At 40.1% G+C, this 21,477-nt stretch overlaps 1 protein-coding gene across 2 annotated transcripts in view; it reads left to right on the top strand.

The window, feature by feature from the left end:
• The window catches only part of grik3 (glutamate ionotropic receptor kainate type subunit 3), a 507,530-nt gene that overhangs the window by 184,718 nt on the left and 301,335 nt on the right, over nt 1-21,477 (top strand). The window contains exons 2-5 of one of the 2 annotated variants that reach the window (XM_072548544.1): nt 3,271-3,438; nt 5,524-5,781; nt 15,447-15,628; nt 17,188-17,241. In XM_072548544.1, coding sequence (XP_072404645.1) covers nt 3,271-3,438; nt 5,524-5,781; nt 15,447-15,628; nt 17,188-17,241 — 662 coding nt within the window. Of the gene's footprint in view, nt 1-3,270; nt 3,439-5,523; nt 5,782-15,424; nt 15,629-17,187; nt 17,242-21,477 lie in introns of those variants that run through there. The other variant, XM_072548545.1, reaches the window with a different exon arrangement.

Genomic DNA, 21,477 nt, shown 5'->3' on the forward strand with positions numbered 1-21,477 from the left:
TTAAAAGGGATTATTGCTTGTGTCAGTCTCATTACTGGCAACTCATTAATATGTGACTTTCTAAACTTTTACCCACCACATGGAAATAGAATGCTGAGAATTACCAATATGCAAGTCTGAGCGAGGACCTGGAGACACCAACTCATTGCTTGCACCTCTGGACCTCCAGCTCAGACGCTAGGTAACAGCATCTCAGGCATGCTTCATGGCCAGCGGCCACACACGTGCCCGCAGACCTTGCCAATGAACTCATGATCGTCCCTGCACATCACTGTGGCATGTTTCTGATCCATGTGAACCACAACCGCACTGCAGCATGGCTGTGCAGCAATAGTTCCCAAACTCCCCTCCTCCAAACACACACCCCATCAGCCACACACCCCATCAGCCACACACCTACACACACACACACACACACACACACACACACACACACACACACACACACATACAATCAGAAATTAATGAAATGGCTTAATCTCCAAATCAAAGAAAGATCCAATTTTTATAAACATGCTTTGTTCTCCTCAGAGACCGTTTGCCTATTATATTATTCATTCTGTTCATCAGTCTGTTTTGTAGTGTTTTCTATTACTCCATTCTTAATGAGAAATTGCTTGTTGTGATGAGTTATGATATTTTTAATTGGTGACAGCAGCTTGATTGATTATCATACAAGCCAAAATTAGCAACAGTGCTTACATGCAGAATACTTAGTGGTTTTCATAAAAGGACAGTTAATAAAAGGCTATTCACACAATGTAAACCTTCCAGTGCCTGACAGTGATATGCAATGTTATTTTCTAAATATGTTGTTCAGTCAAGTTTATTTGTAAGTTCCTAAAATTGTGCTCAGGGTTAATACATTATCATCTGTTCTCCATTTCATTTGCATGGCATACTCAGAGCATGGTAGTGTATGTGGCAAAAAAACACACAGGATATAGGAGCAAAAGAAAGCCCATCAACCCTTTAAGCCTTCTCCATCATTCTATATCAGCACGGGTGATCTTCTCTCCCTAACTGCACCAATAATTCCTTAAAAATGCTGAGCCATGGGAAACATGGTTTTGGGAAAGGATTCTCTGTGGTCCAGTGTTGTTCAAAGATCCATTGCTGGGATTTGCTGTGATACCAAAGGCTTCTAATTTTATTTTGGTTCTGTTCCAAAGGTTTCCTGAACTTCCATAAGGAAGCATATTGCTGGAAGTCTCTTTAACATGGCATGTGAGTGACATGCAGGATCTTACTGATGTGCTAGCAAAGAGCTGGAAAAAGGGACCAGTTATTTTCAAAAGAGTATCAGAGATACAGAAACAAAACATTTCAGAGCTTTAAAGAAAGAGCAAAGAAGTGGGCTTGATTGGATTGCTCTGCTCAAAGACCCAGCACAAATTGACCATTGAATGGTGTCCTTCTGCAAAGTGAGATACTGTGTCCTTGGCAATAACACTGAGGCAGGAAGTCAGAAAGGGTGAGCATATGTAGATAGGAAACTCAATTTCACACACAACTTGCTGAGTTTAAAAGGCTGGACCTGTTTACACATTTTTGAGATATCTTCCCCGGGCATGGACAAGGTAAATAAACAAGGTCTTTCCCCTGGAGTCAGGGGGTGTCCAGAACTAGAGGCCATAGGTTTAGTTTGAGAGGGGAAAGATTTAAAGGGGACCTAAGGTGGATTCTTTTCATGCAAAAGATAGTGTGTGTATGGAATGAGCTGCCAGAGGAAGTAGTGGAGGCTGGTACAATTACAACGTTTAAAAGGCATCTGGATGGGTTTATGAATAGGAAGGGTTTGGGGGATATGGGCCAAGTGCTGGCAAATGGGGCTAGATTAATTTAGGATATCTGGTCGACATGGACAAATTGGACTGAAGGGTCTGTTTCTATGCTGTACATCTCTATGCTTTTATGACTCTAATTGATGTTGCCTGTTGGGATGGAAAGGAACTAAGGAAGAGATTAGAATCCGTAGCATTTAGATGGGGTGGCTAATTTGAGGAGCCCCCAGACAGATGGATTTGGTTGATAAGTTGAGGTGGTGAGGAGAGGTGAAGGTGCCAGGGAAGTGTGTAACAGCACTAACCTGATGAGTTTCAGCATTGTGCTTCTTGTCATTGTTTGGGTTTTCTGATGCCCATGAATCACAGCCTATAAGTTCTTAGAAATAAGAATATAATTCAACTGGAGGCTTACTGCCTCTTTCAAATGTTGTATTGATATCCTCCTGTGAACTGAATGGTCCTACTCCCAAACCTCTAACTCAATTTGATTAAATCCTGGTGTTGATTGGTTGGAAGTGCGTTGAGGTCATGTTTGGCGTTTATCTTAGCCCCTCACCTCTCTGGCATGACACACATTCTCACCCTTGACCCTGGCAACAATGGCGCAACATTGGACCAAATGACTGTGAACAACCGTGAGCTTAAAGTAACCAAAACCACTGACCTTGCAAAGACATAAACTGAAAATGTAGCAAACACTTTGCAGATTGGTGGAGAGAGTAGACTTTCGACTGACTGAGGTTTAACCCTTTACTTTGCAATGACTATGTTTGATGAGGCTAGCGATATCAATGTTACAAACAAAACATTACTATCAAAAGATATCAATTTCTTGACCGTGTTCTACTGTTAACTTAGCTCGTGGCCAATTATTTATTTATCTCCTCCCAGCTGCCTTTTGTAATATTTAAGATGCTTAGCTAAAAAAGGTATTCCAGTCCCAAGTATGTCCACCTACATTAGGTAGAGCACTAATGATAGTGAAATAAAGTTCTCTCTTCAAAAGCCCAAATATATGTCTGAATCCAATCCCAATGGAACACCTTTAATTATAGCCTTGTGATTTTTTTCTTGCACAGGCCTTCCTTATGCTTTGTAAAAATTGGATTGCAATGTCAAATGGGAGCACCCAATAGTGAATTGTCTTTAGATTCTTCATCAGTCAGAAAGGAAAAAAGGGAAGACTTCCTGTCTCAGGCCTGGATCCTGTTTGATTCCAAAGTGAAAAGTGAGCTGATTCACAGAGCAAAATATGAAGGCAGAGTGTTTTATTAGTCATTCCTTGTCAGTAGTCAAATGGTGAAAAGTTGACCTCTGTTTACTTTTCCTTACAAAAGAATAGGTTTACCACTCACTCAAAATAATGGCCAGATGAAATATTCCTACTGTTTGTTGATCAGAGGAAATCTATTCTCCTCCACTTCCCAACAATTCTATGAAAGGTACAGACTGTGTTGAAACATATTCTGTTTTTCTGTCACAGGAGGGATCTTTGAATTAGTGGAAGGTGGCACAGTGGGAGCAGAAGAGCTGGCCTTCAAGTTTGCTGTCAATAACATCAACAGGAACAGAACACTGCTTCCAAATACCACCCTGACATACGATATTCAAAGAATAAATATCTACGATAGCTTTGAAGCATCCAGAAAAGGTAAGTCCCTGGTCCAAAGGGTGTTACTTACTGCACTTTCTTTATTTGATTGCATTTTAGCATTCTGTTGAGTTCACGTTTGCCTGTATATCAGCAGGATGTTGAGCTGGAGGGGAAAATTCTGATAGTTCACTTCTTGAATTGTTCACGTCTTCACGAGAATGGCGTTTGGATGAGAACTATCAAGAATGCTCCTGACTAATTTATTTTCCTTCCTTAATTTCAGATGTCATGTGTATTTAAGCTTTTTTCTTCAGAGTCTTTATTACATTGTATACAATGTATGCTACCAAGGAAAGAAAATCCCATTGTTAACTATTCATAACATTTTGGCTAAAAGGTTAGGTTATTCTTCGAGGTGAATATGACTGTGGACCAATGATATGCCATAGTTACCATTCCCACTCACAGCCAATTACAACACTAAAAATGACTTTCAACCCAGATGGAAAGCACATGAAAACCTTAATGCACTGTGACAAAGATGTCTCAGTAAAAGGAAAATACAGAGACTGAATTTTCAAATTCCAATGGTGGTTGGAACAGAGGCATTTTGACTGTTTGCCTGCACACATCCACCTCCACAACACTTTCCAAAAAGCCGGGTTATGGGAACAAAAATGCAACAGATCTGCAAGTGCTGAGTAGTTAACAAAAGCAATTAAGGGTGCTATTAGACTTCCAACCAGCAGACAGCTTCTCATCAATGGGAAGAGGCAACGTTCCAATGACGATTAGGGCCTGGTGTTCCATTGGAGTATTTAGCCACCTTCTCACCACCTATCCTCCACCTGCCTCCTCTCCCACCCCCACCTTCATGCCCTCCACCTGATCCATTCCATGATGGTCACTTTGCAGGTACATGCTACCATGTTTCCACCTAATGAGAATACCTTGGTCATTGTGTCTGCTATTTTTATATTTCTAACAAGCATTCAGAAAGCATCTTGACATACACACTCTCTCTCTTACATATATTGACAGCTCCCATCTTAGAAAATGACGGCTGCCAACATTACTTGAGAGACTCTGATTGGCCAGGCAGCCACTGGAGCCTGCCTGCCTTTGTTAATTTTATAGAAGTTTCACCTTCTGGCCCTTAATTGACTTGGCACAGAAATAAATCACTTTGAGCTCTACTTCTAACACAGTGACAAGTTGAGACCTGGAAGTTCTCCTGATATTGGGTTCCTGAGTCCGGAAAGAAAGACTCCAGCCCCAGGTCTTGTCTCAAGAAAAGGAAGACGGAAGTCATTCTTGAATTGCTTTCAACTGCAATGTGGGGTAACCACTGCATAAACATCACTCGGCCAAAAGGGTAATCTATAATTGAGTTTGAGAGCAGAATTAAAGAATTGTGAAAATTCAGGATGTGCAACCTTCTCATTCCTGTGTGTGTTACCATAGAACAGCTTTTTGAGAGGAAGGAAATATTTCATTGGAGATAGACTCAGCCATCGTCATGATGTGAAATATAATGAGGAAAGGATTCCCATGTAATTTAAATGAAGTCCCCCAACAAAACAATAAAACTATTTTCATTAGCTTAAAGCACCAAAATGCAAAAGCAAACTCATCCAACCAGTCTAACAATTCTGCATCTGGATTAATGGACAATTGCAAACCTGACTTGAGGCTGGGTGATCTTAAGATATGACCAGAATCTGGATTCAATTCTATTTTTGACTCAAGTTAATCTGTGAATGAGTAATTTTGCAGGGATGGTGGTTTATGAGCTCTCTAGAAACATTGGCCTGAATTGATCTTCACAATCCATTTACAAAATCAGATGAAGATAAGGCCAAGCTCAGCTTGCCAACACACACTGTCATGCTGCACTCATGAAGCATATTTATTTAGAACATGAGTCAGCAGCTTCATGAAATAGTGAGAGAAACTTGACTTTATATATGCATTAAAGTAGCTATAATAAATATCCATGCTAACTTATTTTCCCTTGAACTGTTATTTTCTTTACTAAGTCATCATGACTGGTCAGGTCCTAATAAGAAACATTTGTACCATGCTTTTAAAAGTTTAATTCATGATACCATTTCAATAAATTCAGATTTTTTTTTTATCCAGCCTGTGATCAGCTTTCATTAGGAGTGGTTGCAATATTTGGACCTTCTCACAGCTCTTCATCCAATGCCGTCCAATCTATCTGCAATGCGCTGGAAGTCCCACACATCCAAATCCGATGGAAACACCATCCTATGGACAACAGAGACTCCTTCTATACTAACTTTTATCCTGACTACGCCTCTCTCAGCCATGCAATTTTGGATCTTGTGCAGTTTCTGAAATGGAGGACAGCAACTGTGGTTTATGATGATAGCACTGGTAAGTTCAAAGCTGTATTTATTAGTAGTTGGAAGGATGAATGCATAAGATGGATAGGGGCCTTGGAATAAGAAAAAAAATGTCAAGAGAAGGTGATCATTTGATGAGTCACATCTGTGCCAGCCCATTGATAGACAGTCAAGTGAGTCCCTCTCTGCAACTCTTTCCTGTGGTCCTGAACATTTTCCATCTGCAATTGTTGAATGTGCTTCCACCATCCTCCTAGGCATGGGATTCCAGGTCTTTACAACTAACTGCATGTTTATTTTTCCTTTTTTAGATCTTCAGCCTTCAAGATAGGTGTTCCACTTATAAACACTCCTGCTTTTATTATTATTTACCTAATCAACTCCTACTATGAGTCTGGAGATCTCTATTAAATCTCTCCTTAAGCTCTCGAGTCAAAGAGAACAAAACCCCGTTTCTGTAATCTTTTTGAGTAGCTAGAATCCCACAACATTGGTTCTATTCTAGTAAGTCTGTCTTCAGCCTCTCTACAGCCTTGATATAACTCCAAAACTCTGGTACTCAGAATGAGGCACATTACGCCAGCGATGGCCCAAGCAGTGTTTCATAAACGGTCAGAATCACTTTCTTGCTTTTGCCATGCCTCTCTTTACAAAGCCAAAATTCTGTATTCCTTTTTTAAAACAGCCGTCCCAAGTTGCCAGGCCATTTTCAAAAAACTTACCTCTGCACATCCCCAGATCTCTTTATTCCAACATTTTCTTTGAAATTATCCCATTTTGTTTCTATAATCTCCCATCAATCTTCCCAGCGAGAACTATACTTTAAGTGGCATCTGCCATGTGACTGCCTAGTTCACCAGTTTGTCTATTCTGTTCCAGAGTCTTATTATCCTGCTCATTGATTACTACATTTTAGTGTCATCTATAAGCTTTGAAATTATGCCTTGTGCACTCATGTTCAGGTTATTAATATGTATTTAAAAGAACAATGGTTTCAAAAGTGACTCCTAGTCTGTAAAACAACCATTTCCATCAATCTCTGCTCCTATGCCTGAGCCAGTTATGTATCTAAGTTACTATTACCTCTTCAATCCCATTGGCTCCAATTTTCTGAACAGTTGTATCAGGTGGTATTTTAAAGGTCTTCATAAATCTATGTAAATCAATCACATGACCCCCTTTTACCCTTACAGCCTTATAAACACGACACATAAGTTGGCCAGTCTGACCATCGAGCCTGCTCTGCCATTCAATAAGATCACAATCTGCTTTTCACCTTGACTCTATATTCCTGCGTTCCCACCCCCCCATAGTCTTTCATCCTCTTGCCACCTTGCATCCTGCCTGTGATACTTCCTCCTATTATCCACTTTCCTCACCAAAGTCCTGCTTCCTTTCCCAACAGCCCATAGCTACACTTGTAGTGCTTTCTGGAACATTTTAACTGCAAACTTTTTCACCTTTTGACTTAATTTCAACATCTCCTCAAAATGAATCTTTTATGAGGCTTGTGGCTATTTCTCTTAACTCATACCTTGTCAGCTTCTTGGCTCCAAGTAATGCCATTACGCAGACACATTTTTCACATTAAAGGAACAAGATAAATGTATTCCTTTTATGTTTATAGAGTTATCTATAAGATTAGGCACTAATGCCATGGCAGTGACAATAACAAAACCTATATTTCAAAGGACTTCATTAATTGTTTCTCCACACTTTTCTTAGACTGTTATGTCAGACCTCTTTTGTCCTTACACAGGCATTACTCCAATATATACTATTTCTAGGCACAAACAAAAAGTGTTGTCATTCTTACTTGTCAGCTGTAGTTACCCATAAATTAGTTAATGGCACATATCGATATACAGAAGACCATACTAATGGAACATTGGAATTAGACATCCCTTTGCTCAAGGACAACTGGAGATGAGCAACAGACTCACCAGGTGATGAAAGAATCAACAAGAGAAAAAATAATACACTTGTTATAAAAATATATCTTATTCCTTCTATTCAGTGTGCAGCTGATGCTTGCATCTGTGAGAGTATTTGAAGGAGTGACCACTGCACTGTCCTTGTGAAACTGAAGTCCCATCTTCATACTCCATCATGTTGTGTGCCACGATCACCAGGAATAGATTTTGAACAAGTCCAGCAACTCAGGACTGGGCACCATGAGATGCTGTGGGCATCAACAGCATCAGCAGCAGAACTGCACTCAAGCACAATCTTTAAACTCGTGGCTTGGCAACTATCCCACTCTGCCATTAATATCAAGCTGGGGGATCAATTGTGGTTCAATGAAGAGTTGAGAAGGGCATGCCAAGATGTATTTAAAAACGAAGTGTTTCCCTGGTGAAGTATAGCATACTTGTGTGCCAAGCAGCATTTGCAGAAAATAATAGGTAGAGCTTAGCAATTCCACAATTTAAGAACTGATTGAAGCTCCACGGTCCTCTCACATCCAGCCATGAATTTTGGTGGACAATTAATCAACTCACTGAACGAGGAGGCACTAGAAATGTCTCCATCCTCAGTGAGGGGGAATCCAACGTATCAGTGCAAAATGGAAAGCTGAATCACTTGCAGACATTTTCAATCAGAAATCTTGAGTAGATGATCCATTTTGGTCTCCTCCACAGGACTTTGGCATCACAGAATCAGTCTTCTGCCAATATGATTCAATCTGCATGATATTGTGAAATAGTTAAGGCACTTAATACTGCAAAGACTGTGGATTGCTTGCTTCAATCCTTGATAAGCTGTACAGCTGCAACATTGGCATCTGTATAACAATGTGTGAACCTATGTAGTATGCCCTGTGCACATAAAGCAGTTAAATCCACCCTTATTAATTATTGCCTCGAGTCAAGTGATCACATGTCCAAATTTGGACATTGCAAATTGACCCATAGCCTGAGAAATCGGGCATAACAATAATTGGCCAAACTAAACAGCAGGCAGTGGTTATTGTCTACAGGGAACAGTGGAAACCAAGGGCAAATAAAGGTTCAAGGGGAACCAATTACAACCAACTTGAGGACTGTGAATTGAAGAAGTATCAATCAGACCTTCTGGCACCTTGACTTCTAGCCAATGCCTGAGGACATGCACTTTACACCTCTGTGCATGGCAACAGTGAAGAGTGTTGGCCTGACCCTATAGGATGGTTTGAAACCCCTCATGACCCCATTGGCCAAAGGCCACAGCACATTCAGGAGGGTCTGGGTTGAGGGCAGAGAACACACACCTGGAAGCCAACCCCTCAGTCAAGACTTTCAGTGTAGCATCACAGCAAAGACTCACAACAAGATTTGTGGCAGAAGACTGTGCGGCAAACAAGGAGAAGATCTGCCCTGACCTGCAAGACCCACCTTGATGGAAGAACACGTAGATCATAGAGGGTAATATCCTTCCTCAGATTGGAAGGGTTAGGTGGTAAACATTTTGGAAATTTGGAAAATGTTGACATGGTATTTTTAATGAGGAATATTTTGTTAATAGAATTGAGTTGCAAAATGAACACTGTGTCCCTTCATCCACCTCACTGACAGGAGTGCTTGCATCAAGTGTTTCAGTAAAGTGTTGAAAGGTGTCACCAACAGTGCTATCAAGCAGCACTTGCTTGGCAATGACCTTACTATACCCATTTAAGCTTTTCATTTTAGTGAAATGCTTTGGACAACAAGGCAGTGAAGAAAGCTTTTGGCACCGCTCCTTCACAACCATCTGATGAAGGAGCAGCATTGGGAAAGCTAGTGCTTCCAATTAAACCTGTTGGACCATAACCTGGTGTTGTGTGATTTTTAATTTTGTACACCCCAGTCCAACACCGGCATCTCCAATTCCTCGGTCAGGGCGTTGAACATAGATGATGTGAAGTTATGTTGCAATTGGACAGGACGTTGGTGAGGCCACACTTGGAACATTGTGGTCAAAAAGTGTGGTGCTGGAAAAGCACAGCCAGTCAGGCAGCATCCATGGAACAGGGGAATTGACCTTTTGAGCAGAAGCTCTTTATCAGGAATGATGAAGGTCTTATGACCAGAGCATCAATTCTCCTGCTCCCCAGATGTTGCTTGACTGGTTGCGCTTTTACAGCAACACACTTATCAGCTGTAATGACCAGCATCTGCAGTCCTCACTTTTTCCTACTTGGAGTATTGTGTTCAGTTTTGATCACCTTACTCTCAGAAGGATGTTATTAAAGTGGAAAGAGTGCAGAAAAAACTTACAAGAATGTTGCCAGGACTCAAAGATCTGAGTTATAGGGAGAGGTCGGGCAAGCTTGGACTTTTTTCTTTACAGTATAGGAGACTGACAGGGGACCTTATAGATGTGCATAAGATCATGAGAGGCATGAATTGGGTGAATGCACCCTGTCTTTTACCAGGGTTTGGGAATCAAAGACCAGAGGGCATCAGTTTTAGGTTAGAAGGCAAAGAATAAAAGGGAATCTAAGGGGCAACTTTTTACACAGAGGGTCTCTGCATATGGAATGAACTGCCTGCAGAAGTGGTTGAGGTGGGTGCACTTACACAGTTTAAAAGACATTTGGACAGATACATGGACAGGAAAGGTTTAGAAGACTATGGGCCAAATGCAGGGAAACGGGGTTAGCGTGGATGGATATTTTGGTCGGCATGGACCAGTTTGAGCCGAAGGGCCTGTCTCTGTGTTGCAGGACTCTATGAATATGACTCTAACTCTTATTTTGAGTAAGTGGGCATTGTGAGAATCAAAAGTAAATAGAACATTCCAGAATGTAATTGGTTTGATTGTTAATTCTATGATATAAAAGTAACATTAATTACCAGTTTTTGAAACCCAGTGGGTTATACTTCCATATTCTACTTATTCTCAGGGTGTTTTGTGTCCTGGCATATCATGGTTGCACTAATTTTACTCCCTAGCTCCCACTCTGCAGTACTATATAGAGTGGAAAGCCAATGGGTAAATCAATAGCTATTGCAAAGGCAATAGAATAATAAACATTATGAAATAGGCAAAGCAGAATAAAATGCAATCTTTCAAGTTGCTGAGTACACAGCTTTTGGCTACTGAGTCATAGTCATAGAGATGTACAGCACGGAAACAGGCCCTTTAGTCCACTGGTCCATGCCGACCAGATATCCTAAATAAATCTAATCACATTTGCCAGCATTTGGTCCATATCCTTCCGAGTCATATGCCCATCCAGATGCCTTTTAAATGTTGTAATTGTACCAGCCTTCACCATTTCCTCTGGCAGCTCATTCCATACACACACCACCCTCTACATGAAAAAGTTGCCCCTTAGGTCCCTTTTCAATCTTACCTCTCTCACCTTAAACCTATGCCTATGGTGAATTGCCCCATCCTGGGAAAACTATTTTGCCTATTTGCCCTTTCCATGCTCCTCATGATTTTATAAACATCTATAAGTTCACCCCTTAGCCTCTGATGGAGTTCACCCCTTAGCCTCTGATGGTCCAGAGAACATTGCCCCAGTCCATTCAGCCTCTCCCAAAAGCTCAGATCTTCCAACCCTGGCAACATCCTTGTAAATCTTTTCTGAACCCTTTCAAATTTCACAACATCCTTTCTGTAGCAGGGAGACCAGAATTGCACACACTACTCCAAAAGTGGCCTCACCAATGTTCTGTATAGCCACAACATGACCTCCCAAATCCTATATTCAATCCACTGAGCAATAAAGGAAAGCACACCAAAAGCCTTCTTCACTATCCTATCTACCTGTGGCTCCACTTTCAAGGAACTATACAACTGCATTCCAAGCTCTGTTTCTTCAGCAACACTCCCTAGGATCTTACCATTAAGTGTATAAGCCCTGCCGTGATTTGCCTTTCCAAAATGGAGCACCTCACATTTATCTAAATTAAACTCCATCTGCCACTCCTCAGCCCATTGGCCCATCTGATCAAGATCCTGTTGTATTCTAAGGCAACATTCTTTGCTGTCCACTACAACTCCAATTTATGTGTCATCTGCAAACTTACTAACTATACCTCCTATGTTCACATCCAAACCATTTATATAAATGAGGAAAAACAGTGGGCCTGATCCTTTTGGCACACCGCTGTATTTGAGATGTGTAAGAATTTTTCTAAAGACTTTCTTCATCTTCATTCCAATATCAGCAAGTGTTTCTCATTTTCGTTCTTCATTCTCAGCAGGAGGGGCAATCCCCATCTAATCTGAAGCAAAACACAGCAAGGTATCATACATGTGAATTTGAAGAGTGTTTATGTTTTTTTTATCCTACAAAAGATAAATCCTTTAAGAAGCTATTAAATGAAGTGAATGTTCAAATCTTCACTTGATTTTAGTTAGCATTTTACTTCAAAGAAAATAGTCTTCAAACAACAGCCTTTATGCAGTCCTCTCCCTTCATCTTTGACTTCCTTCCTTCATCTCTCTTCTCACTCACCCTGTAGTACATTAAGAAGGCCTGAGTTGTTCAGATGGCGATGGACATGATGATGTAATTCTGACATCAACAGTCACAGATATGCTACTGAGACTCAAGGAGATAGGATCAGAAGAACTGTATAAGAGTTACTAAAACTCCAGAGGATCAGAAAATAAGTCACATTTAGATTAGGCAGGGGAAAGGCTGTAACAAACTCAGAATACAGAATACAATTCACCATACAGTCTGAGAGAAAAGCCTCTACAGTGAAGGAAGTACCCAATGATCGGACCTCATGGTCGGCAGAATTTGTGAGGACATAAATTTGTAACCTTTGATTCAGCTCAAACCACTCCCAGTCCCCAATTATAGCTTCTTGCTGTCTGAACTCAATATTATCATTATTATCCCAAATCACCCACTGTCAATTTGGCTAATGGTAATTTTTTGAGAATTTGTAGATTGTGACCATGAATCTTAATCATTCACAGAGTTGGTTGAAATAAGTGCTGAAGGGAATTTTATTAAACGATTAATTCATGGAAAGTGAATGCCAAATGGCCTGGTTAATATTTATTATCCATTCCTAATTGCCATTGAGAAGGTAATAGTAAGCTTTTTACTTCAACCACAATGTTCATATGGTACATGTACACTCACAGTGCTGTTTGAAATGGAGTTCCTAGATTTTGACCCAAAAGAGTGAAAAAGTAAGGCTTCCTAAGACATCTTGGTGAGTTGGTGCAGTATCTCTTGTAGATCATACACACTGGAGTTAATGTGCATTAGCAGTCAAAGGAGTGAATGTTGAAGATGTTAGATGGAGTATCAATCAAGTAGACTGCTTTGGGTTGGATGGTGTTGACCTTCTTGAGTTTTTATTTGGGGTTAAACTCATACAGGCAAGTGGAGAATATTTTATCAGTGCCATACAGATGGTGAACAGGATTTGAAGAGGCAGGAAGTGAATTATTCACTGCAAAATTCTCTGCTTATGATTCGTACAGAGTTTATACGGCTATCTAGTTATGCTTCTGGTCAATAATACCTACGTTGTTGATAGTGTGGTATTCAGGGATGGTCATGGCATTCAATGTTGAGGACAATGATCTGATTCTCTTTTGTTAGCTTTGGCACATGTCTGCCACCTATGTGACATGAATGTTACTTGCCACTTACAGCTAAACAAAAATATTGTCCAGGTCTTGAGCAGCATAAGTAAATGAGGAATCGTGAATTGTACTGAACAGTGTGCAATCATTAGTGAACATCCACATATCTGACCTTATGTTGGAAGTAAGGTCATCGATGAGGTATCGATGATAGAGCCTCAGAAAGTACCCTGGGAAATTCCTGAAGTAATATCCTGGGACTGAGATAATTGATTTTCACCAAACACAGTCATCTTCTTTGAGCTAGGTATGACTCTAACCAGTGGAGTGTTTTCTCCCTAATTCGCATCAAATCTAGCTTTACTTAAGGTGCCTTGATGTCACGCGCTGTGATCTTACTGCCATCTTGAGTTCAGCTCTTTTCTCCATGTCTGTACCTAGATTGTAATGAGGTCAGAAGCTGAGTGGACCTGAAAGAACCCAAAATGAGCTTCAGTATTGTCGACTAATTTAGTATTGTTGAGTAGCACTGCTAATGACATATTCTATATATTTTGTTGATCATTGAGAGTGTGCTGATGAGGTAGTTAATGGCCAGAGTGGTATTATTCTACTGTTTGTATACAAGACATACCTGACCAATTTCTTGGGTCAATGCCAATGTTATGACAGTTCTCAAATAATTTGACAAGGATCATGAACAAGTTCTGGAGCACAAGTCTTCAACATTGTTGCTGAAATTTTGTCAGGGCCCAAAGCCTTTGCAGTGGCCAGTCCCATTAGTTGTTTCTTGATATCATGTCAACGGAATCAAAGGCTGGTGAAGGCTGGCATCTATGATGCTGTGGTCTTCAGAATAGACCAAGATTAATCGGGTATTTCTGACTGAAGGTGATTGCAAATTCTTCAGCCTTGACCTTTGCACCAAAGTGTTTGAATCTCCCATTATGGAAGATTCTTTGAGGCTTCCTCTTCCACAAAGTTGTTCAATTATCCATCATCATTCACAATGGGGTGTGGCAGTGAAGTAGTGCTTAGATTTTATCTGCTGTTTGTGGAATTGCTTGGCTCTATCACTTGCTGCTTGTGATCTTTGGCATACATGTAACCCTGTTATATAGCTTCACCAGGTTGACACCTCATTTTTCAGCTGCATTTTGCTGCTCCTTCCATGCACTCCTACACTCTTCATTGTACAGAATTGATCCCTTGCCTTGATGGCAGTGGCAGAGTTCTTATATGCTGGGCAATGAAGTTACAGATTGTGGTTGAATAACATTCGGCAGCTGTTGATAACCACAGTACCTCATAAATGCCCAGTTTTGAGTTGCTGGAGATTGTTTGAAATCTATTCCATTTACTTGGTGATAATGTCACACAAGACAATGGTGCATATTCCCATTGAGAAGGCAAGAATTTGTTTCCATAAGGACTGTGAAATGGTCAGTCCTATCAAAACTGCAATGCAGAGATGTTTCTGCTGACGTTACACTAGTGAGAACAGGCGTGAGTATGTTTTTCCCTCTTGTTGGTTTCCTCAACAACTATGCAGGCTCAATTTAACAGATATGTCCTTGAGTTCACAGTCCTTCCCTGTGTTTAAATAGCTATGTCAGACAAGTTCCACGTTTTATAAGCTACTACTAGGAAATGTGATTGTATGATTGAAATGGGCTTTCCTTATAAGTTTGAAAAGTTACACCAATGGCCACATGGTCTAGAGGATCTCTTTTTCATGATCTGTCTTTGCCAACCATGTGCTGCAGCCAGACTGAGGATTTTGGAATTTCCATGTGGAAGCACGCAATGTACTTGATGCATCATTTGTTAGTACACTGTACAATGGAATAACCGGAAAAAACACCAGCCATTTAAGCATCAAGATCTTTCATTCTAAGCTTCAAACAAATAACTTGGCTTTTATAAATATTAAGGTTATAGAGAATGTTATAAAATAAAAGCACATTTTAAAGAAAAATGTGCAATTTAATGCAATATAATTAATTTTATCATTGGTTTGTTCTTTTGGATTCTCATGCTTAAGTTGACAACATTGCCAGAAAATGAGAAGATAAATTTGAAGGGAGAGATGGGAGGACAGCACAAATTGTATGGTTAGCTTGACAGGACATACTGCACATCAGAAATAGCTTTTCTGCTTTATCATTGAAGGTCTCATACGGCTGCAGGAGCTGATAACAGCTCCCTCCAGGTACAATATCCGGCTAAAGATTCGTCAACTTCCCATTGACTCAACCGATGCCAGGCCTCTCTTGAAGGAGATGAAGCGAGGAAGAGAGTTCCGCATTATTTTTGACTGCAGCTACACAATGGCTGCTCAGATCCTGAAACAAGTGAGTTCCATTCATTGTCGCTGCAGCTTTGTGCCATTGTTCACTTTAAAATACTGACAGCGTGCAATATGCTGAATACTAAAGATCTAAGTCAACAAAAACAGCAGTGGATTCACATTTTTTGTGATGTTTAATACTTTGTTTGCACCCTGTTGGTCTTTCATAACAGTGTATGTGCTCACAGCCTTTTCAACCCAGTCCTTTCTACATGTTTTCCACTCTTGGCACTTAGTTTACCAGCTGAACCAACAGAATGTATCAACTGCTGCAGCACACTGCTATTAAGGTCAATGACTGAAGCAACAAGGGTAGTTTATCAAAGTGCAGTCTGACCGTGAAACCACTGGAGAGGAAATTCAGGCATTCTCTATTACAGCAGCACCAATTTAGAAAATCTAAATAAACTTTTATCGCATAATTTTAGTCTGATAGTTTTAAATGGATTTGCTGTGATGAAAAATAATATAATTTAAATAATTTTGTACCCCCACAATACTTTCACCCAGTAATCAGTCGTTGCTGTGAAAACATTTCAGCAGATTATTATATCCATGGATAAGACCAAGACATGTTCAGAATTAAGATTATTATTTTTGATGTTCTGCAATTTTTGACTCTGCTGGTGGTTGCTTTAGGTACAGGCAGCAATCCAGGTGCAAACTACACCCAGACTTTCACTAGCTCTGAGGAGTGAGCCAATTCTGCTCAATTCATATTTATTAGAATCTTCCATGAACTAGCCTGAACAGATGATGTTTAAAAATCCAATTAATCATTTTTTGTTATAAAATTTGCTTTAAAAATATGCTTCAAAATGATAATGCGTGATGCAGTTTGATTAATAGAATTGGATTGAAATTGTAATAAAGATCAAACATTTTAATCAGGCCACTACCTGCAAGCAATCTGGGTTCGGAATAAGTGAAAATGATTTTAAAATAACTATGCAGGGCTATTTATTTATTTTGTTTGATGATGCGGAGTTGTTTCTTCATAAAATTTTGAACAACTAAAAAATGTTTAAATGTGCCTATTTCTATCTTTGCAGCTATCAATGCACTTATTTGTGGGAGATTTTTTTGAAGACCTTCAGACAGCCCTAGTCAGTCAAAGCTCCCACTGGTGCTTAAGTCAAGACCAATACAACTACATGGGAAACCCCAGGGTGGAATGTTTTACCACAAGTAGGCATTGAGGCAAAGACTTGAACATCATTTAAAAAGACTTGTATTTGAAATAGAAAAAAAAAACAAGCACGGGGGATGCTGGAGAAACTCAGCAGGTTTGATAGCATCTGTGGAGAGAGAAACAGAGTTAATGTATTGAGTCCAGTATGACTCTTATTTCGCATTTCCTGTCATAATCCAATAGCGTATGTGCATTCCATCTGTGCATTCGTACGAAACGGCCACTTGGCCTATAGATCTGTTCATCAGCATGACTCACCACTTTCAGGAGAGGAGAAGGAATAGAATAGCAGGGATCAGTGAAGCTGGAATGACCTGGCACAATTAAAAAAACATCGCAAAATCTATAACAGCCTTTTCTCTTCTTTTCAGGCGATGAGTATGGGGATGATGACCGAATATTACCACTATATTTTTACCACGCTGGTAATTAATTTTCTATTTTATTTTGAATGCAAGCATTACTTAATTATCAATTGGAAAATGTCAGACATTTACAGCACACAATATTAACACACTCCAACTATCTTCATAAGACAATAGGACCATAAGATATAGAAGCAGAATTAGCCCATGAGGCCCAAAGGGTCTGTTCTACCATTCAGTCATGGCTGATGGGTTTCTCAACCCCATTCTCCTGCCTTCTTCCCATAACTTTTGATACACTTACCAATTAAGAACCTAGTTATCTTTGTCTTAAATACACTCAATGACTTAGTCTCCACAGCTGGCTGTGACAATATGTTCCAAGATTAACCAATCTCTGGCTGAAGGAATTCCTCTTCATCTCAGTTTTAAAGGGTCATCCTTTCACTTTAAGGCTGTGCACTTGGTTCCTAGTCTTTCCTACTAAGGGAAACATTTTTGTCACATCCACTCAGTTCAGGCCTCTCAGTATTCTGTGAGTTTCAAGTGGATCTCCCTCATCCTTCTAAACTCCACTGAATACTGAAGAATGGTTTATGCCCGAAACATTGATTTTCCTGCTCCTCGGATGCTTACTGACCTGCTGTGCTTTTCCAGCACCACACTTTTCAACTCTGGTCTCCAGCACCTGCAGTCCTCACTTTCTCCATTGAATACGCACAGGGTTGCCAACTTCTCAATCTATTTTACCACACAATTCAAACTCCTCCTCAATATCATCCTTACTAATGAAATCTAAACTCTTACCAACCTTTGAAGTCAGGCAACCAGCCAAAAGGTTCCAGGCCGCTGCCTTGCTCCTCCCTTAAACAGATTAATCATTTTCTAGTCTTCTGACACAGGCTCTGACTCGAGTGGTTCCTGGCAGATCGCCATCAATAACTGCCCAATTTCCTCAGCTATCTCTTGCAGACCTCTGGGGGGGTTAGTCCATCTGGTCCATGTGATGTCCACCCTTTAGTGATGGCCTCTACTTTCACCACTGCCCCCAGACTCTCCTGAAATTCTGGACAACTGCTGTTGTCATCCCCTGTGAAAACTGTTACGAAGTTCTTATTCAGTTCCTCCGCTATTTCTTTGTTCACCATTACTACCTCTCCAGTCTCATTTTCCAGTGGTCCAAAAGATACTTTTACCTCTCTCTTCTCTTTGAGATATCTGAAAAAAAAGCCTTTTGGAAACTTCTTTTCTATTAGTAGCTAACTTACGCTTATATTTCATCTTTTCCCCACTTACTGCTTTCTCAGGTACTCTCAGGCAGTGAGTGGTTCATGTATGGAATGATCTGCCAGAGAAAGTAGTGGAGGCTGGTACAATTACAACATTTAAAAGGCATCTGGATGGGAATATGAATCAGGATATGAGCCGAATGCTGGCAAATGGGACTGGATTAATTTAGGATATCTGGTCAGCATGCATGAGTTGGACCGAAGGATTTGGTTCTATGCCGTACATCTCTATGACTCTGTGACTTGTTCTGGAAACTTTAATAACCCCTGAGTCCTCACCCTTTTAACTTTTTCCCTAATCTTCCATTCAACTTAATCTACCCCCTCTACTCCCAGCCTGCTACTTAGTTTAAAGTCCTATCCACAGTCCAAGTTATGCAATTCACCAGGACTCTCGTCCCAGCATGACTCAGGTTGAGCCCATCCCATCTGAACAGCTCCCTCCTTCCCCAGTTTATATTGATATTGGAGAAGGATTGTAAAAGTACAACGATAATTGAATAAAGCAATATTCTTCATTGAGCATAAGAAAACCTGGTGTTGGCTAGAGATTATCAGCAGCATAGCAGCAAGAGTACATTGAAATCCATTAAAGTCTACTGCCTACTTGCCATTGAGAGTGGAACAATAATAAAGCAAGGCTTATGCTGACCACCATTTTATGCCGACACATCAACATTTAAGGTAAAATAACCTTGTAGAAGCAATTTTTTTCAAACAAAAAGCAAAATATTTCCTGGATTTGAGATTGTAAATCTTATTGTTATTTTTACAAACCAAGGTCTGTTGCATAATTTCTTCCAGCTACTCTGCTCATGATAACAACACTGTACCATAACATACAGTCAGAGAGTCCTACAGAACAGAGGTAGGCCCTTTGGCCCAAGACAGTCCATGTCGACCAAAATGTCCATCCACACTAACCTCATTTCCCTGCACTTGGCCCATATCCATATGTTTGTCCAAATGTCTTTTAAGTGTTGTTAATGTACCAGCCCCCAACCACTTCTGCTGGCACTCATTCCATATGCATACCACCCTCTGTGTAAAAAAAGCTGCCCTTCAGGTTCCCTTTTATTATTTGCCCTCTAAACTTAAACTGATGCCCTCTAGTCCTCGATTCCTCAACCCTGGGAAAACAACTGAGTGCATTCACCCTATCCATGCCTCTCATGATTTTACACACTTCTACAAGGTCCTCCTCAGTCTTCTACGCTGTAAAGTTAATGGTCCTAGCTTATCCAACCTCTCCCTATAACTCAGACCTTGAATCCTGGCAACATGCTTAGAAATTTCTTCTGCACTTTTTCTAGTTTAATAACATCCTTCCTAGAGCAAAGTGACCAAATCTGAACACAATACTCGAAGTGTAGCCTCACCAATGTCCTGTATAACTGCAACATAACTTCCCAACATTTTTACCCATTCCCTGACTGATGAAGGCCAGTGTGCCAAAAACCTTCTTCACTGCCCTGGCTATCGTTCACTATCAGAGAAATGTGTACCTGAACCCCAAGGCCTCTCTGTTCCATTGCACTCCTTAAGGCCCTACCATTCACCATGAAACTCCTATCTTGATTTGACTTTCCAAAATGCAAGGCCTTTCACTTACCTATATTAAACTCCATTTACCATTTCTTGGCTCACTTCCCTGGCTGATCAAGGTACTGTTGTAATTTCTGAGAACCTTCCTCACTGTCCACAACACTGCCATCTGCAAACATAATAATCGTGCCTCCTACATTCTCATCCAAATCATTGATATAGATAACAAACAGAAATGGGCCCAGTACCAACCCCTGAGGAACACCACTAGTCACAGATCTCCAGTCTGACAAGCATCCGTGTGATCTGATGATATAGAGGTCACATATGCCATCTTACATTAGAATATTTGAGGGATGATGATCTAATAGAAGCATGCTGCTCAGTTACAATGTAATTGCTTGACATTAGACAAGATACCTATGTACCTGAGGAATGTAAAATTTGTACATTGTCATTCATTGTAAAAAATCTCTATTGGATTCTTCAGTACTACAATATTCATGCCTAGTTTCTTGCATTATCATGGAGAACATGAGCATTGCCACATCAAGTTAAATGCACTAATGCTGGAAACACTCCGTCCCAGTTGTTGTCTTCTCTTGCTCAAAGAACAACTGGCTGGAGCCCAGAGTGAAGATTAGATAATTTTCTACACATTTTCTTTTCATAAATGTGGCACTAGACATATTAAAAATACCCTCTGCCTTTTACAAATCTAACAGACAATGAACAAGAGCAGGCAGACTCCCATGTTTGTTCCACTGCAAACCTTTGGTCACACTTCCTAGAAACACCAAAGTCCAGAGTCCTAAATAACAAAGCTCAGAACACAAATAGTGGAAAATTTCCTCAGTAATGGCAAAAGGTGAAGGCAAGAAATTTCATTTTGGAGTAATTTTATACTGTTTTATACCATACAAACCCTTTGCGATACCATTCAAATTAACTGTTGTTTAATCAGTTGATGGGTGACTGATGAGCCCTAGTCTATAGGCATTTTTGCTTAATGTCTGATTATAAATATAATATATAAAGGTCTATATATTAGTAAAAAGAAACAGATGTTATCGAAACTTTTCATTTTTCACTCAGCAAGTGCTGAATAATGCTGAGTGTGTTAATTCTAAACTAACAATTAAATTAACATATGCAGTTGAGCTTGTAAAGTTGCGCATTTATGTTTGCTAGAGGTAAAGTACATTACTATGCTATTAGCATATAAAATTAATGTGCCTAAGTCATGTGGCTTTCTTGAATAACTTGGGAATTGGACCCTATAGCTCCCCAATGCTCTCCGTATGGCAATGTTTCAACACCCTTTTTTCCCATATCATAACTTTTTGTAATCCTTTAAAATTTGATGTTTTTGTGTTTGCCCTGATGAGGGCAAGATGTACAGCTCCAGCTCTCTTTTCCAGAGATATTCAAGGTCCATGCTACCAAAATACTACGTAATATA

This window comes from Chiloscyllium punctatum, chromosome 27 (assembly GCF_047496795.1).
Source record: "Chiloscyllium punctatum isolate Juve2018m chromosome 27, sChiPun1.3, whole genome shotgun sequence".
NCBI lineage: Eukaryota > Metazoa > Chordata > Chondrichthyes > Orectolobiformes > Hemiscylliidae > Chiloscyllium > Chiloscyllium punctatum.